The sequence below is a fragment of the Manis pentadactyla genome, chromosome 5 (assembly GCF_030020395.1).
Source record: "Manis pentadactyla isolate mManPen7 chromosome 5, mManPen7.hap1, whole genome shotgun sequence".
Taxonomy (NCBI): Eukaryota; Metazoa; Chordata; class Mammalia; order Pholidota; family Manidae; genus Manis; species Manis pentadactyla.
This window is the reverse complement of record NC_080023.1, coordinates 80,141,813-80,164,310: the sequence shown is the minus strand read 5'-3', so window position 1 is coordinate 80,164,310 and position 22,498 is coordinate 80,141,813. Positions and strand designations below refer to the sequence as shown.

Genomic DNA, 22,498 nt, shown 5'->3' with positions numbered 1-22,498 from the left:
TTCTGCATAAAACTGTATTATGGGATGAACAAATATGGGGTGGTTGACAACATAAAAACAAAACAAAAAAACAACTAAGCCAGTACGAATGCTCTGTTGAGAGGAGAAAGAAGGATTAAGAATCATATCCTCTAATGTGCTACCCCTTGAAATGAAAACATGAAACATGTGATAATGTTGGGGAGAGATACTGTTGTTAAGTCTTCTTACATACTATAGTTTAATTTTGATTGTTTAAGATTGCCCCTACAGGCTAAGTGGGGTTAGGATGCTTTTTATAGTGAAACATAGTATCAGAAAGTGAAAATGATGACCACATCTTTAAAAATCTTTTAAAATAACACATGATTTTCAGTATCGCCTAATAAATGAGATAAATGAACAGCACAAGGCTGGAGATGATGTTTTATTCATCTTTATATTTCTGGTACATAGAATTTTTGAGGTTAGTGAACTTCTAATATTTGTTAACAGCATTGTGGGTTACATTTTGGGGGGAATATGGATGTCATTTTAAATAACTATTCAAGAGTATTCATCATGTATTTGTGATCACTTTATAATAATCTCTAGAAAAATACTATTTGTAGTGCCAGACCACTGTTAGGAAATTAAAATTATGCTAAAGATAGGGAATAAATGTTATTTATCAGATTGAATTTCCATATTCATGTATAGCCTCACAAAGATCCAATCAGAGGATTGCATTTGCATCTGGACTTCTAATATCATTTGAAACTCCCTATTAACAAATGTACATTTGTGTTCATTATAAGACTTCTTAATAAAGCATGCTAATTACTTCCCTGTGCTCTGGCTCCCATCCACAATGAATTGTATTATAAAAGCAAATCACTTCAAACTTCAAACAGCATGCATCCTTGAGATGCTACTATTAAAGGAGAACAGTGATGGGAAAGCTTTGATGTTATCAGATGTGATGGAAAATACACATTTGTATTTGAGTAAATCCTGTAGACCAAAGCATTTCCCCCCACACTTAAGTAACCTGAAATCAATTTCAGGTTCCCAAATGCTCTTCAAAGCAGCCCACCTTGAAAGTAATGCTGATGGCATTTCAAATTTCAAGGCAGCTTGCTTTTTCCATCTCAAGACTTCAAGCAGATTCAAAATTCAAAGAGGAAGGATATTATCTACTTTTACCCAAACCACTAGCTTCTGGTTTGATGAGCAAAATGTTTTAAGTAATAAAATCACCTACTGTAATGAAAAAAATGGTATGTACCTAAGGAACTCAGTTTGAATAATGCTGCTGATTCTGGAGAATTCTAAGCTGTAGGTATATTGAAACTTCATACTTCCATTCTTTCTTGTTCTAGAGTTGTTGACCCAAAGTTGGAATGTACACCTTGGGCATGTGGCAGGACAACTGTACCCAACTGTAGTTAGTCTCTCTCCTCCTAAATAAGGCATCTGTGAAGCTGAAGATAAAAATCGGTGTGTGCTTGACTCCTGGATCCACAGGGAGCCAGCGCCAAGCAATTCAGAACATTCATACTATGAATGATCCCTATAGCAGGAGGCTCAGTCTGTGGCTTCTTAAAAGGCTTCAGATTTATGGTCAGTAGAAACATCCACGCGCCTATTTGGCCTGAAGGATAGAGGGGCCCTAGTGAAGTTCCCCTTGCATTTAATTAGGTTTCCTGTAATTGCTTTAAATAAAAGGGGATCGGACAGGGTAGAGTGTAGGACCTTAAGTTATCATCTTGGAACACAAAATATTTGTGTGTGGTTTGAATACCTTGAGACCATTTGCTGCTGCTCTGCATTTTGTAAAGGGCCATTATTCTGGGGAAACACACACTGCAGGTTTATCAGCCCTTAGGTGACTGTAAATTTGCTGCAACATCCTTGAAAGGAAGAGTTTTGTTTCCAGGAACTGAATTTCTGCATTAAGAGAAAAGAAATAAACAAGTAAAACAGCCAAAAATATTAAACACCAGAGAGTGAAATAAAAAGAAATATGGTGGGGGAGGGGAGGGACAACCCTGCTCCATCTTTGCATGTGTCTCGCCAATGGGTTTCAGCCCCAGGCAAATTCTCTATGGATTCAATGTGACCAAAGAAATGACAGTAAAACATTCTTGGGGTGAAAGGGTTATAGCCAAATTTATTTCCACAGTGGCAGGTCAATCACTAAAATCCTGTTTACTCAGAGCCAGTCTGCATGCAGCAAGCCGGTCTCTGCTTCTGGGTCTCTCTACCCGCACAGCCATCCCAGTCTCTGTCCTCGACACTGCCACCACTCCAGCCTCTGTTCTGCTCGCCTGCAGCCTTACAGCAGTGCCACCATGTTGCCCAGAGCGCTGGTCAGAGCTCTTTATATAGAGTCAATAATGATGCATTGCCCACACATGTGTAGTGAGCTAGCCAACCAAGGCCAGGTGAGAATCCTGGCCACACGAACCTTCACTTTATCCACAGCATGGATTTCTCCATATCAGAAAAATGGTAATAATTATCATAAAACAGGAAAATGACAGTCCTAAATAGGGAACAGGAAAGAGGAAGGAAAGTAGATTTATTTGTTAATAAGTTGGGATTTTTGCTGCAGAGATTGTTAGTTGGACATTTGTTAAAATAATAAACTAATCTTTAATAGAAGAGTGAAAGTTTGGGGATATGCCAGTTATTTGAAAATTCTTTTAAATGATCTCTACATAAACATAAAAGGATTATTAGTTTTCAAACCTTTAAAATAATTTTAATACTTAGAGTTGCCCCTTCAGGAACTTTCCCTGGGCTACCTTCCAGCACAACGACTCTTGAGTGGACCTAAGGACTTAGTCATTTCTATGACTCAGGCTTCTTATTTGGTGAGTCTGGAGTGAGGCCCAATAATTTGCATTTCCAACACATTCCAGGTGAGATGCTGATGAAGCTGTTCTGGGGGCCACACTTTGAGATGCCACTGGTCTACAGAACTGTATATAAACTCATCTCTTTCTTGTCTCTAGCTTCATCTCATGCCAGTGCTCTCTGTGTCTGGTGCTCAGTTCTCTTGGATTCCCAGCTCTCCTCATTCTCCTTCCTCCTTCTTCCCATATGTACTGTCCTCTCCCCATATAATTTAACCAGCCAAACGCATGGCAGATTCTTCATACAAAGTTGGGACCCATTATTACTCACTCTCACTGTCCCTGTACCTCTCTTTTGCAGCACTGAACACAATTGTATTTAAATAATAAATTGTATAATCTGTATTTATTATGTGCCCTAATCCCAATAACTTCCTTGCAATGTCACTTTTATTCATCACTTTCCCAAGTGCCTAGTGCAATATCTTTTGCATAATTGATATTTAATAAATACCTGTTCAGCAAATAAATGATGAATGAATAAACAGTGCAAAGAATACTTTAATCTTTCTTACTGTGCTTTCTTGACCCAGAGAAAATTCTCCTACTCCCTAAGGGGACACCTGCTAGTTCTCTCACTAGACACTTCATTTTGGAACTGTGTGCAGGAGAATTGGCAGTTGTCCACATATACTGTTCAGATGATCCTTCTTGCCCGGTGCAAAGAGAAGAAGCACTTTGCAGATCTCAGAAATAGGCTCTGATACCTCAAGATTAACAAACACCCCTCAAATGATAATCCAAGCTATGTCTTGCAGGGGTTTCAGCCCCTGGCAAGTTCACTGTGGATTCAATGTGACCAAAGAAAATGACACTAAAAAGTTCTTGGGCTGAAAGGGTTATACCCAATTTTATTCCCACAGTGGCAGGTCAATCACTAAAATCCCATTCACTCATAGCAAGTCTGCATGCAGCAAGCCAGTCTCTGCTTCAGCACTGCCACCACTCCAGCCTCTGCTCTGCTCTCTTGCAGCCTTGCATCCTGCCACGTGTCACCGAGAGCACTGGGCAGAGCTCCTTATATAGAGTCAATAGCTATGTATTGCTCACACATGTGCAGTGAGCTAGTCAACCAGGGCCAGGTGAGAATCCTGCCATAGGAACTCTCATTTTATCCACACCAGATCCCCAGGCCAATTTTTGTTATTCAGGATTACATAATGCTGTGAAATAAATTCACCGTAAATTATTTGAGCATTTTAGCTGGAGGCCACTTTAACAAGATTTTAGTTACAATTATAGAGAAGCATTTGGGATTTCAAAATACTATGCATGAAAGTGTCTTGCCAATGGGTTTCAGCCCTGGGCAAGTTCGCTATGGATTCAACGTGACCAAAGAAATTGACAGCAAAATGTTCTTGGGGTGAAAGGGTTATACCCAACTTTATTTCCAGGTGGCAGGTCAGTCACTAAAATCCCATTCACTCAGAGCGAGTCTGCATGCAGAAAGCTGGTCTCTGCGTCTGGGCCCCTCTGTCTGCACAGCCATCCCACAGAGCCGTCCTCTGGGCCTCTGTGCACAGTCATCCCACACAGCCGGCCGGTGCTGCCACCACTCCAGCCTCTGCTCTGCTCTCCTGCAGCCTTGCAGCCCTACCACCATGTTACACGCAGAGCACTGGGTGGAGCTCTTTATATAGAGTCAACGGCCATGTATTGCCCACAGGTGTGCAGTGACCTAGTCAACCAGGGCCAGGTGAAAATCCTGGCCACAGGAACTCTCATTTTATCCACAGAAAGCTTTAAAGTCATACATTGTTTGGGTAGAATAGCAAGGATTTGTTAACTTAAGCTAGCATTTCTTTCACGAAAAACAATGTGCCTTAATAACTGAAACCCAATTGTTAAAATAAGTTTTAAATGATAACTACATATTTATAAAGCAGTAGATCATATTATATTAAAACCTGATACATGTATTTGTGATTTACATCTTTGATTATAGTTTTAGGTTGTTCTTCCTTTATAGTCACTGTAAAGCTATGTAAAGAGTGGTAAAGCTGTGTACAGCTATATAGTCCTAGATAATACTATAATAAAACACATATGTATAAACCAGTATATATTTATTATTTATTTATTTATGTTTATAGTGTTAGTTCATTCCTTCTCATTTTATGTGAAGACTTTGGAAGGTTGGTATCATAAGGCTGTGTATGGCACATTAGTATCTTATCCATAACCTATATAATTGAGGAAGAATCCTCAGAAGATGTGAAATTCAGGTTCATGCTTCAATATAGTTAAGCCACATGGGGGAAGGTGTAATTTTGTGGACTGATAGATCTACCCCACTTTCATCTTCTGATGAATCTAGATTTGAAACAGCAAAAAAAGAATGAAAAAGTTGCAAGTCCAGTAGCTGGAGCCTGAGGAAAATCAGAGGAGATGAGAGACAATATCTGGCATGTTATCTATGGCATCAAGAAGGATCACTGGGGGAAAATTATGGTATGATGTTTCGTATTTCATCAGTATAAGTCTTGTCCTGAATTAAATTTTCCTTTCTCTTGCCAGGTCTTATTGTCCGGGAAGTAAGCATTGAAATTTCACGCCAACAAGTGGAAGAACTCTTTGGGCCTGAAGATTACTGGTGCCAGTGTGTGGCCTGGAGCTCAGCAGGCACCACAAAGAGCAGGAAGGCCTATGTGCGCATTGCATGTGAGTCATTGCACACAGACACTGTGGGTTTCAGAAATTGATGGAATATGAGAGAATTTTAGACCATAGCTGGTCTAACATAAAAGAATCCCATTCAAAACTGCCCCCAGACTTCTGCATTTGAGCTATACTTTCTCCTTAAATCATCAGAATATCATTTTATTTTTTGTTTCAGAACCCTGAGTTTTCCTTTAGTGATGTGAAAGAATTAGTGCCACCTTCTAATGTTTCTATATTTTCTTTTTAAATCTGGTAGTAATTAGGCTATGGGAAAACCAACTATATTCCTTTAATGAAATTAATCTGACAATGTGTTAGGACAATGTTGACAAGTTTTGCTACTGGAAATAGAAATTGCCCACACAAACTTTATTTTGACACCATTCTAGTGCATCATAATGTACCACATTTTTCCCAACTGTGTTAATTTCTAGAATATTCATGTCGAGGGAGATGTTAAAATGTGTCTCACAAAAAGGGTTCCATAACCAAATAAATGTGGGGAATACTTTTTATTGGATAAAGTTAAAGAGGTTTCTTCATTACAGAACTTTTAAGATTCTTTAATATGCTTTTTTTGAATATTATTCCTTAAAATATGTAGTCTGAATCTCTTACTGCAGACTTCTTTTCTCAGTGAGCACTATTCACATCTTGAGCATTATGAATGCTGCTTTAATGTCTTGAGATTCTATATTATGAAATTTTCTCAAGTAAGAGGCCACTGAAATCCATGTAAATGTTATCATCTGAACTCCTTTGCATGTCTGCATTTTACTAAATTCCATTTTGTGCTGGATGTCAAAGTCACTAGCCCCCAATGTATCACTAAGTCCCAACAATCTGGGCTCTAATGCTTCTCTCAGTTCTATACTCACCTCTTCTCTTCCTGTATTTGATCTAGTTCCCAACCACTGCAAACACTTCCCAGTTAGACTCTGGCTCAAGTCTTTTCCCTGTCCCAGTCCTTCCTCCATATTACCACAAATGCAATCATCCTAAAACCCAGATCCTGCCTCAGCTCACTGCTATCTCTGCTTAAAATTTTAGAGTGGCCTGTGAGATAAGGTCAGCATTTTTTATAATAGCATATACCATTGTTTGAGTTTACTAGAGCTCCCATAACAAAATACCATGGACTGAGTGGCTTAAACAACAGTTGTTTATTTTTTCAAAGTTCTGGAGACTAGAAATCTGAGATCAAGATCAAGTATTGGCTTCTTCTGAAGTCTCTCTCTGGGGCGTACAGATGGTTGTCTTCTCTGTGTCTTCCCATGGTCTTCTCTCTGCAACTGTCCAGGTCCAGACTTCTCATAATCCCAGTCATTGGATTAAGACCACTCTAACAGCCTCATCTTAACTTAATTAACCTCTTTAGTGGACCTGTCTCCAAATAAATTCATGTTTTGAGGTATTGGAGGTTAGGACTTCAATGTGTGAATTTTAGGGGGATGCAGTTCAGCCCAAAACAGCCATATGTCCTGGCTTATAGATCGAGCCTGTGTTTCCAGCTCTGAGCACAAAGGATTTCTCTACTCTAGTCACACTGGATGAGAAATACTTTGATTTTTATGCTTTCCAGCTGTTGTTCATATTGAAGGGCTTCACTCTTCTCTGAATTCCCTTCATTATTTGTAAAAATTCATTTATTCAACCAATATTTGGTACGTATTTACTCTGTTCTTGGGACATTTGTAAGTATTGGGTATGGAGCCAGAAACAAACCATGTAAAGATCCCTTCCCCCATGGACCTATGGGCAGGTGGGCAAGGGCAAACTGTAAGTAAAATAAATAATAATCAGTAACAGAGCAAATTATATGCACTATGAAGAAAAGTAAAGCAGAAAAAGGGGATATGTTGTGCTAGGAGAGGGCTGTAACTGAACAGGGTCTGCTCCCCCATGTACACTTAAGCCAAACATAGGACACAGGCTTTCGTATAAGTAAAAAGCTTTATTGCAGGAGGCTAGCTCAAATCTCTCCCTGCTCATCAACAAGCAAGGCTAATTTTTAAGGGGTCCTGGTAAAGTGGGATTGGTTGAGAGTTGGGAAATTCCTACTGAGGTTTCTCCATCCCATAGTGATTTTCATTAGGTAATTAGTTGTTTGCTGATTAGGGACATGTTTTCTGGTATTGATTGCAGAAAGTTCAGTGGTAGGGCAAACGAATCTATCCTGCGCTTGCTCTAGATGGCTCCACTGCTTTCACTAGATCTAGCAGGTTTCTGGGGAGGGTCTGACAGGGGCTTGGAGGCATCTAGTCATTCTCTGGAAAATAAGAGTCACCTGTTACTGTTCTCTGCAAAGCCTGGTTGCGGAGTGGTCAGGTGAATGCCTGTGGAGGAGGTTGGTGGTTGGAGAAACATGAAGGAGGGGAGGGAGGAATTCAGGCAGAACAAATAGCAAGTGGCACCAGCATCAGTGCCCTGAGCAGAGTGCTGCAGGCTCCAGGAAGACCACATCGGCCAGAGTGCCTAGAAGAACGTGAGTGAGAGGAGGCTGCTGGCTGAGCCGAGAAAGGGGAGGCCTGAAGGAGAGGACAGGAGGGTGCAGCATGAGACGGCCTGGCACCCTGTAGGTGCACATCTCTGGTTCTTAGTATGAGGTGAGAACTTTGGAATCAGCAGAGGAATTCATGATCTGACTTCCAGTTTAGCAGAATCACCATACTTTTGTGTTGAGAACAGATCATGAGGGGCAAGTATAGAAGCAGAAAGACCAGTTCCGGGCTGGAGCTCTGAGAGACACTCAGCTTGCACTGATCAGAAGCAGTAGAGGTGAGACCTGGATTCTATCTATATTTAAAGGTAGAGGTATAGTTTTTCTTGTGAGATGGGATGTGAGAGAAAGAATGAATTAGAAGGCCTGAGCCTTTTGCAGCATTTCTTTCAAATGTCCTTAAGAAAGTCATTCCTACTTCAGGAGTCTCCGGAGGGATAGGTCTTCCTTTCTCAATACTTCCAAACCAGTTTGTCCAAACTCTTGACTACAGGGCTTATCCCAAATGAATTATAGTCACTTGTAAAGGCTGTTTCATGCCAGTGAGTTCCTTGAGATTAATTTTGCTTAATTGGATTTTTCTTTATATCTTTAATGCTCAGCACAATGCTTAGAACATCATAGATGTTAATAAGTTTTGTTGAATTAAAACCATTAAGAAGAATTCCTGGCAAAGTTTATTAAAATGCTCTATATTAATCTTCCCCTCTGAGTATACCTAAAGAGATTTTCTTTGTCTGATGTGGGTTCTCCATGGAATAGATTCTGAGATGGAGACATGGTACCCACAATGTATTAAAGTGTGATGTACGAACAGTAACAAGGAATGAAGGCTGTAGGATTGGGCAAAGGGAGAAATTGAGCTTCCGGGTAGGTACAACAAAGGATGATGCTACAAGGAGCTCTAGGGCTTGGATGGCACTTTAGACTTGTGCCTTGAGACATAGCAGGTAAGTGGCCTTTTTTCCCCACATAGGTAGTCAGTGGATGGGGACTAATACTTCACCTCCAGCCTTTACCAGCTTGTGTGACCTGGCTCAAGCCAGCTCTCCACAAGTAAGGGCGATTCCAGGAAAGGCAGAGAATCTTCACCATCAACATTGCCAACAGGTGGGATCAGTCCTGGAAAGGGATCTCAGTGGCATATGCCATTATATGACTACACCAGTCTACCACAAATCTTGAAGAATTTATTTTATTATGAAGAGAAAAAAGAGACTTTCAAACATTTTAAGAACAAACTACTTGTTTTGGTCAAATATTGCAATGAATTTAATGTTCACTTCTAATTATAATCAAAAAAGGTACAGTGATATAAAACTATCTTTTTCATCATTATGTGTTCATTAATATCAAATACAATAAATATTTAAAATAGCCAATCCACACTCCATATGTAACTGGTTTGCCTAAAAGCTTGAGTTTAAGGGTTGCATAGTTCCAAATGATGAATCTCGTGTGCCAATTTCATGTTTATATATATGTATATAAGTATATATGATATATAATAGTATATATATTCTTTCTATATCCTTGTTCTTCACATAAAAATTAAATATATATCAGAACCCATCTTTCTTTGCAACATATTACATGAACTTTGCTATTTATTTCACTGGTTTTAAAGGTAGTTTCAAATAGTAAGAAAATGAACTCAGGTAAGCAATTTGCCTAAAGCACCTCCCCATCTTCATGCAATAAGACTGAAGAGCAGTTTGTTTATATTTCCGTAATTAACTGAACTCAGATGTGATTGGCCGAGGACAGTTATACAGTGTGTGAAGAATTACATATACAGATTGTAAGTCCAGAGAGAGGAAATCCCAGGGCAAAATATCTCTAAAAACTGAAATCAGTCAAAGGGAGAAATAAAGTTTAAAACCTTTATTTCTAAAACAAACTGTAGTCTGGGGACTTCTCGCTTTCCTGCTCCAGCAGAAGCAAAACCGGCCCTCCCCTCACCTCTCAGGTACAGATAAGCCCTCCATTGCCTAGGTAATTACCCATTGATATGGAGATGAACTTCTCTCCACCCCTGAGGAATGTTGCAAATGTACCAAAGCTGTACTGCTTTCCACCTCTGAATGCCTATTGATATTCAGATGTACTAAAGCCAGGCAAGATATTCTTGAAATATTACAGTTTCACCCACACAGATTTACATCATGATGGGGAAAAGAGGCTAAATTTCAGATTTTCTCTGTCCAGGCTCACCCCTACCAAGCACATTCTTGTTAATGTTGTAGGAAGCTTGAGGGTTTTCTAGTTCACCCTGTTTCAAGTGAGCTGTGGTGCTTTGCCTGGTAATACTGGACAGATGACCATCACATAAACTGCAGTTAAAGTTTAAATTTGTCCCAAGTAGAGATAATCATCAGGCTAAGGTTAAATAAGTGCAATTACCTCTCACCTAATTAGATTTCTACTCATGTGTCCTGGGGAGGAGCCCGTCATTCTGTCATGAAAAGCTCTATTTTTAGAACTTTATAAAGCAGAAATGAATATTGGCTATTAATTCATTTATTTAAAGTTGCTTATAATATTTCATACATTCAGAGTATATAAAATACAGAAATAAGTTTTTGAGAAAATCAGGGCAGAGGGAACAAAAGAAATCAGAAACTAAGGATGCAACCAGGCATGTGCTGAGAATATAACAGGCCTGTGCTAGCTTCACACCTGTTTACCAGAGGGCAGAGCCTAAAATCCTAGATGGCTGCTGTAGCCTCCACTGCAGGTGGAGAAGTTTCTTCTGAGAGAACTCAAGTGGGCCCTGTAATGACTGTCCTACAACTGCCAGTTTCATGGGGTTGTTTTTTTACAGTGTTGCTGTGTCTTGCCAGTGGGTTTCAGCCCCAGCAAGTTCACCATGGATTCAGTGTGACCAAAGAAATGACAGTAGAACGTTTCTTTGGGGTGAAAGGGTTTATTACCCAGCTTGTTCTCCCAGTGGTAGGTCGAGCACTAGCGCCTCTGCCCAGAGCACTGGGCCAAGCTCTCGATATAGTGCAATAATAGCTTATTGCCTAAAGGTGTGGAAGCAGTAGCCTAGCAACAAGCCAGTTACAGCATCAGGTGCTTTAAGTTCAGTGAGGATCCTGGCCATAGGAACCCCAACTTCCCCACAGCCTGGTTAAAGGCCAACGAGAGAATTCCTAGGATAAAGATGGGAAAATGTCATTCAGGCAAAATGTGAGCAGTTTTTCCTCAGGAATGTCTTGGCCTTGATCTGGCTGCTGTTGTTGATGTTGTAGTTATTGATGACGTGGTGCGGGCGGCGGGAAGCATTATGTGAAAAGAGCAGCGCTGTTGCATGGTCAGAGCACATGCTTTGGGGACAGGTTGATATATTGTCAAATCCTAGTTCTGTCACTTACTATGTGACCTCGCTTAAGTGACTTAACCCCTCTGAGCCTTAGTTTCATTAACCATGAAATGAAATGACAGGGTTATTTTAAGATTAAATAAATAAACTTGTCAAGCATATGGCATAGTTCTAGACCCAAAGCAAAAGCTCAGTGGATGATAACAGGTGTTTGTAACAACTGATATAATGATTTAAACAAAAACTAAAAAAAAATCTCCTTCTTTACTATTTCTTGTCCCAGGCATGGGCTCTCAATCCTAGAGTATGACATTCTCTTCTGATCACATATAATTAGACTATAAATTTTTCCCTATGCTTTGGGATGGAGGAGTATTCCATATGGTTAAACTTCTACAATTCAGGAGTTATAGCTGATTTTTATGCACAGAGAATATATCTTCTTGGGAATGGCAAGACAATTCCTAAGGATTTTCTCTTTATAATGTGTGCAAACCAGTCAATCACAGCCACCATCTCAAAGGCTACCAGTGACAGATTGGAGTAAGATAGTTCCTGGAAAGAATTAGGGATGATCAAGGTGGCCCTCTGTGCCCTTACCTCACAGTTCGCCCATCCCTTTCCCTGGGATCAAAACCACGTTAGAGCCATCTGTGGGTTTGGACCTTGTGCATATTTTTGACATTTTGTAATGTCTAGCACAGTCCAGACCAGCAGTGTCCAAAGAAATATAATACCAGTCACATGTGTCATTTAAATTTTTTCTAGTTTAAGCTTTGTTACCCTTAAGGTAAGAAGAAACAGGCAAAATTAATTTAACAATATATTTTATTTAGTCTAATATACCTAAAGTATCATTTCAACAAAATAACCAATATAAACAAATAATGGAAACTACATTTTTTCATACTAATCTTTGAGATCTGGTTTAGTCATACTTACAGTACTTTTCAGTTAAGACTAGCCACATGTCAGTCGCTCAATAGCCTCATGTGGCTAGTATTGGACTGATGGACTCTAGAATAATGATGGCACTGTACCAATCACTTTAGTTTTTACTTTATATAGTTACCTTTTTTGTGTGTGTATGTAGTGAAACACTTGATACACTCTTAGCAGATTTCAAGGATACAATACAGTATTTTTAACTATAGTTCCAATACTGTACAAATATATCCCTAGAACATACTCATATTGTAACTAAAAGTTTTTACCCTTTGACCAAGACCTACACAAGTTAGCTCACTCAATCCTTGAAACAATTCTATGTGATGAGTATTACTATCGTCATTTTACAGATTTTATCAAATATAAATTTTTGTCCTCAAAATAAACAAAATAAATTGAGGACAAAGGGAGATTAAAAATCCTCCCTGGATTCACAACTGGTATATGGAGAAACCAGTCAGACCAGTAACAATGTTTTAACCAACAAACTGAACACAAGAGAAGTGACAATGATTTTTATGTCAGGTAGCAGTTCAAAATAGTATCTTATTTTCCACATGCATAATGTTATAGGTTCACTATTATTTATAATGCAGAAATGTGAGAAGGCCTTGGGTTCCTGCCTCTCTCCTATTGCTTGGTCTGCTCCAACTACACCACTTACCTTGTTTCTAGAATGTACTACACTCGTTCCAGATACGGGCTGTTTGCAATAACTGTTCCTTCCCACCTGGAACATTCTTCCCCAACTCTTAGTGTGGCTCACTTCCTTCTTTCATTCAGATTTCTGCTGAGGCGTCACCTCTTCAGAGGGGTCAACCTGACCTATTTACCTAAAATCTGCTGACCCCAAACTTGTGACTTTCCTAATCCCAAGCCTGGTTTACTTTTCTTGATAGCATTTCTCTTCATCATGACAGTAGTCCACTCTGACCTGTGGAGGATATGTTCCAAGACCCCAAGTGGATGCCTGAAACCACAGATAATAAAGAGACCTAGATATACTAAATTTTTTATATATACACAACTAAGATAATGTTTAATTTATAAATTAGGCACAGTAAGGGATTAACAGCAATAACTAATAATAAAATAGGACAGTTATAGCAATATACTGTAATAAAAGTTGTATGGATGTGACCTCTCTCAAAATCGTATTGTATTGCACCTACCCTTCTTGTGATGTGAGATGGTAAAATGCCTGTGTGATGAGATGAAGTGAGGTGAATGATGCAGACGCTGTGATGTGGCCTAAGCCTATGACTGACTTGCTGACTGTATGTCTGGAGGAGGACCATCTGCCTTAGGACTTTCGTTGACCTCAGATAACTGAAACCATGGGAAGCAAAACTATGAAAAATGGAACTATGAATAAAGGGGTATATTATTGTATTAATTTTATTTTATGTTGACTGTTTTTTCCACCAGAATATAAGCTTCACAAGAGTAGGCACTTTATTTGCTTTCACATATTGGGGATATGCCCATTAGGTGTATCCTGAATGCCTAAAAATAGTGACTTGCGCATGGCTGGTGCTGAGCAACTGAAGACATAAATATGAAATGCAATGGAATTAAAAGTGCATGATGGACAAAGGGATGATGTTATTCAATGCTAATGATATGTTCTTTTAATAAAATGTTTTATTGCCTAAGGAATTCAAGGGCATCAGATAGACTGAAGTGAATGGGTCTGTGCTCCCCCCACTTCAAACTCCATTACATTTTTGTACTTATTTATCTTTCCCATAGCACTTATTAAATTCTAACCTACTATATCTTTCCTTATTTATTATACTCTTGGTTTGTGGTCTGTCCTCTTCACTGCCTTAGAAAAAAGACCCACATGGGCAAAACTTTTTATGTGGTTTGTTTACTGATGAATTCAAAAAGCCTACAATGGTGCCTGGCACAGTGTAGGAACTCAGTAAGTATCTAACAGAATAAATAAATATTTCTACAGTAGGAATGGTGTACATATATATTACCAGTGAAATATATATTGATCTTGTGACTTGTGTTGGTTTATATATACAGAAGTCATTATTCATGGTCTTAAATGTTACTTTTTCATTTCCTACCTGTCTACTTGGCATAAAACAATATTATACTATTTAATCAAATAATGCATTTCTTTAACCAGATGTTCTGAAAGATTTAAGCTTTACCATGATAGTATCTGGCAGCCACATGTCATCAGGCTTGCCAGCTCACCAGAATAATGACCTGTTTACCGACACACATTTCTGAACTGTGGGTTGATCCTTTGTGCAACCATTTAAGACCATCAGCAGATAGAGAAGCCATATTTTGAATCATATGAGACTACGTGCATAGTTTGTGCTTTTTTAGATGGTAAGACAGAAATCTTTAACAAAAATTTCTCTTTCATATGTCTCAACTGTTACATTACATAGTTTATCAGGTGGTTCCCATTTCGAGATTAAAAACTATAACACATACGTGATTGCATCAGTCTTTATCTTCCCAAACATATTTGCTATTATACATGGACAGAAGTTCCCAAGATTTGTAGAAGCCCCCAAAATTCAGACATTTATAGCCTGTATTTATTCTGAGAGGTTGGCATCCGATTAATAGAACACTGTCTCATAAATTATATTTTGGGGGAAATCAGTTATCTATATGGTATAGGAAGGGCTGTTAACCCACTGGACTAAAATGGGTCATTAATGTTCTATGCTGTATGAAAAAGAAAGCTTATGTTTAAAATGGTTATTAGCAAAGAAGCTAGTTTATAGTCATTGCATTCTTTTTCTTTTTTTTTTGTACTCTAAGAAAAGAGCCTTAACTTTTTGATATATGAGGTTCTTCATCCATAAAATTAACATGTTTCATATTATTTATCCCTAAGACATAACTTAAAAATATATTGTGATGACCTATAATCATTTTTTTGTGAAACTAAAGATGCAGTGTGAATATAAGAGTTGATGGTATGGTGGGTTTTTTTGTTTTTATTTTCATTTGGAGTTCAGGCTCTAAAATACTTATTTTTTAAAAAAAACCCGTTAGCAAAACTGAATCCAAATACATTTGTCCTATAAATGCCCCAAAGCCAAGAAATAAAGAAGAATAGCTGAAATTGTAGTTCCCTTCTGCAGAGACTTGTTCACTGGAATTTGTCTGTTTAAATGACCTCAGCGTGGTGAGAAAGTGCTCCCTTGGCAAAACTGGAGACATTGCCAAGACAACCCTTCCGCTGATTTGTGTACAGATCATTCTAACCTCTGTCTCTGGATATGAACTATGATATTATGAACGTGTTTGCAGAAAATTCCTAACAGTAGTCAAAACATTCATTTTTTTAAAAACTAAAAAGAGGCTACAGAGTAACAGGAACAAAGTCAAAATCTTTCATCTTCATTTTTTTGTCTTTAAAGCACTCTGGGTCCAGTAACCTATATTTATGGCACCTTTATTGTGCCTAACTCCATTGCTCCATTGTAAGCCCTCATACATGTTAACTATTTTGACACCCCCAACAGTAGGTGGCTTCTATGATTATCCTTATTTTGCAAAAAAAAAAAAAAGTATGGAAACATTAGGTAACTTGCCCAAGCCACTTTCTTTGGAAATCTGAGTTTCAAACAAACTTTTCTCTATGTGGTCCAACTCATTTTCCAGATTTGCACAGACAGGACAATTCTTGGCTTTTCAATCTAACCATGGAGAAAACTTCAAGTAGTTTATTTTTGTTGGTTGGTTGGTTTTTATTTGTCTTTATCTCTTAGAATGTTTGAAAAGAAAACTCTGTCCAACATTTTTAATATACTGTGTCCCTTATATTCAAAAATCACAATAAGAGTTGCTAAATATAAATTTTTGATTTTTTTTTAATTCCAGTGAATGTAAGAATTTTGCTTCCTGCGGTGGGTGGGACATATGACAAATTTTTAAAGGTTCTATGGCCTTAAGTCAGGTATTTTTCACTTTTAATAAGTGTCCAAAGCTCAGAATACTAATCTCGTTCTCCCAAAATAGGCCTTACTGGGCGCTTCACAGTGGGCATTTCCCGTTAGCCACCAGATTTGGTGATATAAGCATAAGTTGTACTCTACTATGACAACGTAATTGGCCCCCTTTTATCATTATTGAAAGAAACAATTTTTCTCTTTATGAACACAAATATTACTACTACATGTGACCATAGAATTACTTTTTTTGCTAGAGGAACACTTTGAAAGTATATTAAAACAAATTTTTAAACAGTTAAAAATGTTCTCAGCACCTCTATTTGTTAGAAGCATGTAAAATAATTAATTGAAAAGTAATTTGAAATTATGAAAGTGTTAATCATAGTAAAACAGTTGTTTGTGCCTACTGCAAGGTCGGACTTACCGCAAAATGCAGAAGATAGCCAACAGCAAATAGCTACAGCATGGACCTCTTCTAAGTACAGAATTTCCCTGGATCTAGAGCCCTTTTGTCAAGTGCAGCTCACTTTGGGAAGTAAGAAGCCTAATTCTTATACTTAAAATGTGACCTCTTGGTAGAAATAAAGGAATTTATTTATTTAATTGAAGTAATTCCTTTAATTAAATATCAGTACAACCATGAACTCTGTGAAAGTTAGGCAGCTATCCTGACTTGGGGCTCGGTGGAGTAGGGATCTGAATGAGGACTTTAAGGTGATACCACTGTCCTAAGTGTTTGTCTGTGTTACCTTATTTAATCTTCACAACCCTATGAGATAAGAACAGTAAATATCCTCATTTTAGGGATTAAGAAATAAAAACACATAAACCTCATTAAGTACAAAGCCAGGATTACAGTCAGGAAGGTGGATCTAGGCTCCATGCTGGTCATCTCTGTGGTAAATTGGATAATGGCCCCAAAAGTAGCAGATCCTAATCCCTGGAACCTGCAAATCTTACCTTACATGGAAAGAGGATCTTTTGCAGATGTGCTTAAATTAAGGATCTTGAGATAAAGAGGTTATCCTAGATTATTCAGGTGCTCTAAATGCTAATGTCCTTATATGAGAAAGGCAGAGGAAGTTTTAACACAGACAAAAGAGGAAGAGCTAATATGGCCACAGAGCAGAGCTGGAGAGATGCAGCCACAAGCCAAGGAATGCTGCCAGCCTTCAGAATAACAGACAAGCTATAGATTCTCCTAACAACCTCTGGAGGGAACACAGCTTTGCCAATACCTTAAGTAAGGCCCAGGGAAACCGATATCAAACTTGCTGACCTTCAAACTATGAGAAAATAGATTTCTGTTGTTGTAAGCCAGCATATTTGTATAAATTTCTTTAACAAATGCATGCACCATGGAATGCTCCTCCTTCAGTATACCCATGTAATGGGGTAGACTGCTTCTAAATAGTTTGTGAGCATAAACAAGTGAGTTAACCTTAGGGTCACAATTGTATTATCAGTAAAATAAGGGGGTTGGACTGTGTAATTCTTATTATTATTAAGGTAGCATTGACATACACTCTTATGAAGCTTTTACGTGAAAAACAATGTGATTACTAAATTCACCCATATTATCGAGTACCCCCCATACCCCATTGTATCAGTGTAGTAAGATGCCACAGAGTCACTACTTGTCTTCTCTGTGCTACATTGCCTTCCCCATGATCCCCACACACACCCCATGTGTACTAATCTTAATACCCCTCAATCCCCTTCTCCCTCCCTCCCCCCTTGCCACTGCACACCCTCCCCTTTGGTAACCACTAGTCCCTTCTTGGAGTCTGTGAGTCTGTTGCTGTTTTGTTCCTTCATTTTTGCTTTGTTGTAATACTCCACAAATGAGGGAAATCATTCAGTACTTGTCTTTCTCTGTCTGGCTTATTCTGAGCATAATACCCTCCAGCTCCATCCATGTTGTTGCAAATAGTAGGATTTGTTTCTTATGGATGAATAGTATTCCATTGTGTATATGTACCACATCTTCTTTATCCATTCATCTACTGAGGGACACTTAAGTTGCTTCCATTTCTTGGCTATTGTAAATAATGCTGCAATAAACATAGGGGTACATATGTCTTTTTGAATCTGAGAAGTTGTTTTCTTTGGTTAAATTCCAAGGAGTGGAATTCCTGGGTCAAATAGTATTTCTATTTTTAGTTTTTTGAGGAACCTCCATATTGCTTCCACAATGGTTGAACTAGCTTCCATTCCCACCAGTAGTGTAGCAGGGTTCCCCTTTCTCTGCGTCCTCACCAACAATTTGTTGTTGCTAGTCTTTTCGATGTTGGCCATCCTAACTGGTGTGAGGTAATATCTCATTTTGGTTTTAATTTGCATTTCTCTGATGATTAGCAATGTGGAGCATCTTTTCATGTGCCTATTGGCCATCTGAATTTCTTCTTTGGAGAAGTGTCTCTTCATATTCTCTGCCCATTTTTTAATCTATTTATTTGCTTTTTGGGTGTTGAGGCATGTGAGTTTTTTATATATTTTGGATGTTAACCCCTTGTTGGATATGTTATTTACAAATATATTCTCCCATACTGTAGGATACCTTTCTGTTCTGCTGAAGGTGTCCTTTGCTGTACAGAAGGGGACTGTGTAATTCTAAGGGATTTTATGATACACCCCATGAGAAAAATTGTTCCCAGACCTTCAGAAGTAAAGAGAACTACCAGATGATTTTGGATATTGAATTTTATTTAGCACTTACTAAGAATCTACTATGTACTAAGCACCAAACACCAAGATATATTTGACCTGAAAAATATTTTTAAATTTAAAAATTTAGGCTTCAACTGGCTGGCAATGACACATCTGATAGGAACATGGCCATAGCTACACAGACACACCCCAAACCAAAAAGTTCTGTGCGGTGAACTCTAGGTTGGAGTGGAGATGCATCAAATCTTAAATGCTAACTCTTGCTTAATTGTGGCCTTCCAGGGTACCTTGGAGAAGATCATGAGGCTAAATCCATCCTCCACAGAAAAGAATGTCATGACTGATTAGTTAGGGACACGTGCTCTAAGGGAAGGCAGTGATGCTGAACACTTGCCCATTCCTGGTCTACGGAACAAGAGTTGAGCATAGATCACAGCTGCTCTTTACCAGTTCCCTCTGATCTGAAAATGCTTCAGGGTTTTGTTTATTAAGCAGCCACAGCAATGAAGACTGTGGTTCAGAAAATATGTCAGCACATTTTTATGCTATGTAATTATCAGAAATTTCAGAAATAATGACAGAGTGTCTTTTCAGCCATCAAGAAAACTTTTGGTTCTTCTGACTTGAGTGCTAATAAGTGTGCATTTATTTAAAAGGTTGCTTAAGCTTCTGAAGTCTAACATTTATTGCCTAATCCTGTTTCTGAAAGTAGGCAAGGGAACATAAATTAGTAATCACAAAATACAGTTTCAGAACATGCTCTGTACGCCATCCTATTGACAGCAACAGCTTTGCTCACCAGAGTCTCTTTCTTGGTTAAACATCTGAGAGCCGAAAGCGGGAAAAGCTGTGGGAGAAGTTTGGGGATTGCCTCTGAGGTGGGAGAGAGGCCACAAAATATACTAAGAATACTTTGGCACTTCTCAGCACTGAACTTGCTAGATCAGTGTCTCAAAATAACAGCCCACAGGCCCAGTGTAGCCCCCACCTTTTTGGTTTTGCCATCAAAATGGTGGCCCACACAAGTATTTTTTATAACATTTTAAGCAGTTGACAGTATACACAGTTAGAAAAAAATATCACACAATGATCCACATTACCAGCTTTTGTTAGCAATCAAATATGGGGTCCGGGGTGCACTAAGTCTGTATCCCTATATGGCAACATGTAGCTAGAGCTTAGCAGCAAGAGTAAAAAGTAGATTGTTTCATATCATTGTCTTTATTAAAATTTTGAAGACAAAAGACAGTCCAGGTGGGTGTATTTTTCCAGAAAGAAAAAATATCTTGTGTGTAACTTTCTCTCATTTTGTTACCTGCATGCCCCCTAGATATATGTGAAATTTCAATTCCTGTGCTAGACACTATCATTCATGAGCTTGTACGAAAACTTTCCTCTATGAAGTTCTGCAAACACCAGCTGGGACTAGGGGGGTCAGAGCCAGAGTGCAGAAGCAGGCCTGCTTGGTCCTACAGCCTCCCGGAGTTCCTCCCCCCACTGCCTGCAGGGTCCAGCACAGTGCCATGCATATCATGGGTTCCATAAATCCTCACTGGTTTTCGGATTTAAGAGCATGAACACACATCTGTGGGACCTGATAAAACTGTTAATTCCCTGGGCCCAACCTGATAATGAAATCTGCATTTTTGTCAAGCACAGCCTGGTAGTCCCTAGACTTCCCTTTGTGAATCATTGCCTTCAGTTAGTCTTCCCATACTAGTAATTGTTTTGTCTCACTAGGTTCTTTCTTTGTTTTGACTAACAGTGATAATGTCTAATGTCTGTACGGCATAATAAAATTCACTAATGCTATGGGAAAAGCTGAGTAGGGAGAGTACTTCTGTGGTGTACATACTATATTCCAGGCATTATGCTAGAATTTTATAGGTACTTCTTCTTATGTAACCTGAATAAAGATACTATTATGATACACATTTTCAGCTAAAGAAACTAAAGCATGGAAAAGTTAAACAGTGTGCTCAAGGTCACAAGCTAGTCAAGTGGTAGAGTCAAGACCTCAGTCCAGGTTTTTCTATGCCAAAGACAAACTTAACTGCAGTGTTTTCTTACCTCCCAGAAGCTTTCAGATCTTTTCCGCAGTGAACTAAAAATTTTAAAATGTTTATAGCACGATCCACTAAACACATGCCCATCTTCTCACACATTGAAATACTACACACAGATGTGTGTGTATGTTTGTGTATGTGTAGGTGTGTGTAAATGTATGATATAACTTGACTTTCTGCTTATTCAGTTTCATATTTTTTAATGTTGCCTTTTAATCCACTAAATTGATTAGCCTTGGAAGGTGTCATGACACACAGTTGGAAAAACTCAGCCATAAAACTGAAATTCTATAAGTGCAATAAGGAATATTAGATACTATAGAATATAAACCATGTGGCCGAAGTAGGTAAGAGACTGACATGTTGAAAACTTACTCATATGAGTAATCATCTTTCATTCCAGAACTCTCTGAGTAATAATAGAAATAATTATGATAACTTATTACATGTGTTTGTGCTTTATAATCTTCAAACCTTGTCAGATCCAGTATCTCTTAATATTCACAAAACCCTGTGAGGTCTAAAAACAAAAACCAACCAACATTAATAATGTAATATTTCACCTATATCTTCTTATGCTGTGGAATTTAAGGATTTTAATTTCCACTGGAATAATCTATTGAAGCATATACATTGGAGAATTCTTGACTTCATTGTATCAGTCTATCACATTGCCAAGATTTTGTCTTTTAATAAATAATTTATCCTAATAATCTTTCTGAATAATGAAGTAGCATTGCTAGGGAACAAGCATTTCTTAATAAATATAAATCATTTTTTAAAAACTTGGAGTAAGACCATACTTACTATCTTTTTCAGAGAAATAGTATCAGCAACATGCCTGTTCAGGCATCATAACAAGAACTTTTGCTGATACTTTCTCCTAGTTTCCTTCCAAAATCAGCAGGGCTCACAGAGTTTGGGTGGTAGTGTGACCCATTTTACTCGAAGCAGTGGCCTGTCCAGCCTTGACATCCCTGTCATTGGGCAAACTCACCCTTTTTGGATGGTGTCAGGTCAGGTGAAGTTGCTCAAGGGCTGTCACTGGGGAGGCGACCTGATTTTCTGCCTCTTTTGTAAATATCCACATTGATACGATGGGCTTTCTTGCTTGCTGTTTTAGGTAGGTATTTCCTTCCCCAATTCTGCATGGAGACAGAATTAGTTTTGTCAAAATAATTCTCAATGCATTTAAAAATTATCTGAGCTTTAATTTTTATCTATTTTGGGATTGCTTCCTTGGATTTATGAGGAATTTTCTGATTTTTTAATACTGAATCTGCTGGAACCCACCCTTCTCCCTGTTTTCTGACACTTACCCTGTAGATTCAAGTGTCCAAAAGCTCCATGAAAATTGTCATGCGGAGAGAATTAAAAGCTGTTCTCTTCAAAGATGCATCAACTCCTATATTATTATTTTTAAATGAATTCTTACATTATTTTTATTGGACACTGATAATTCGTATATATCCTTAATGGTCCATCACAATCAAGTATAGTATCTGACAAAG

At 38.3% G+C, this 22,498-nt stretch overlaps 1 protein-coding gene across 2 annotated transcripts in view; it reads left to right on the top strand.

The window, feature by feature from the left end:
- UNC5C (unc-5 netrin receptor C) overlaps nucleotides 1-22,498 on the top strand; it is a 368,757-nt gene that overhangs the window by 233,118 nt on the left and 113,141 nt on the right. For both annotated transcript variants that reach the window (XM_036914075.2, XM_036914076.2), the window contains exon 3: nucleotides 5,397-5,540. In XM_036914075.2, the coding sequence (XP_036769970.2) occupies nucleotides 5,397-5,540 (144 nt within the window). The remainder of the gene's footprint in view (nucleotides 1-5,396; nucleotides 5,541-22,498) is intronic.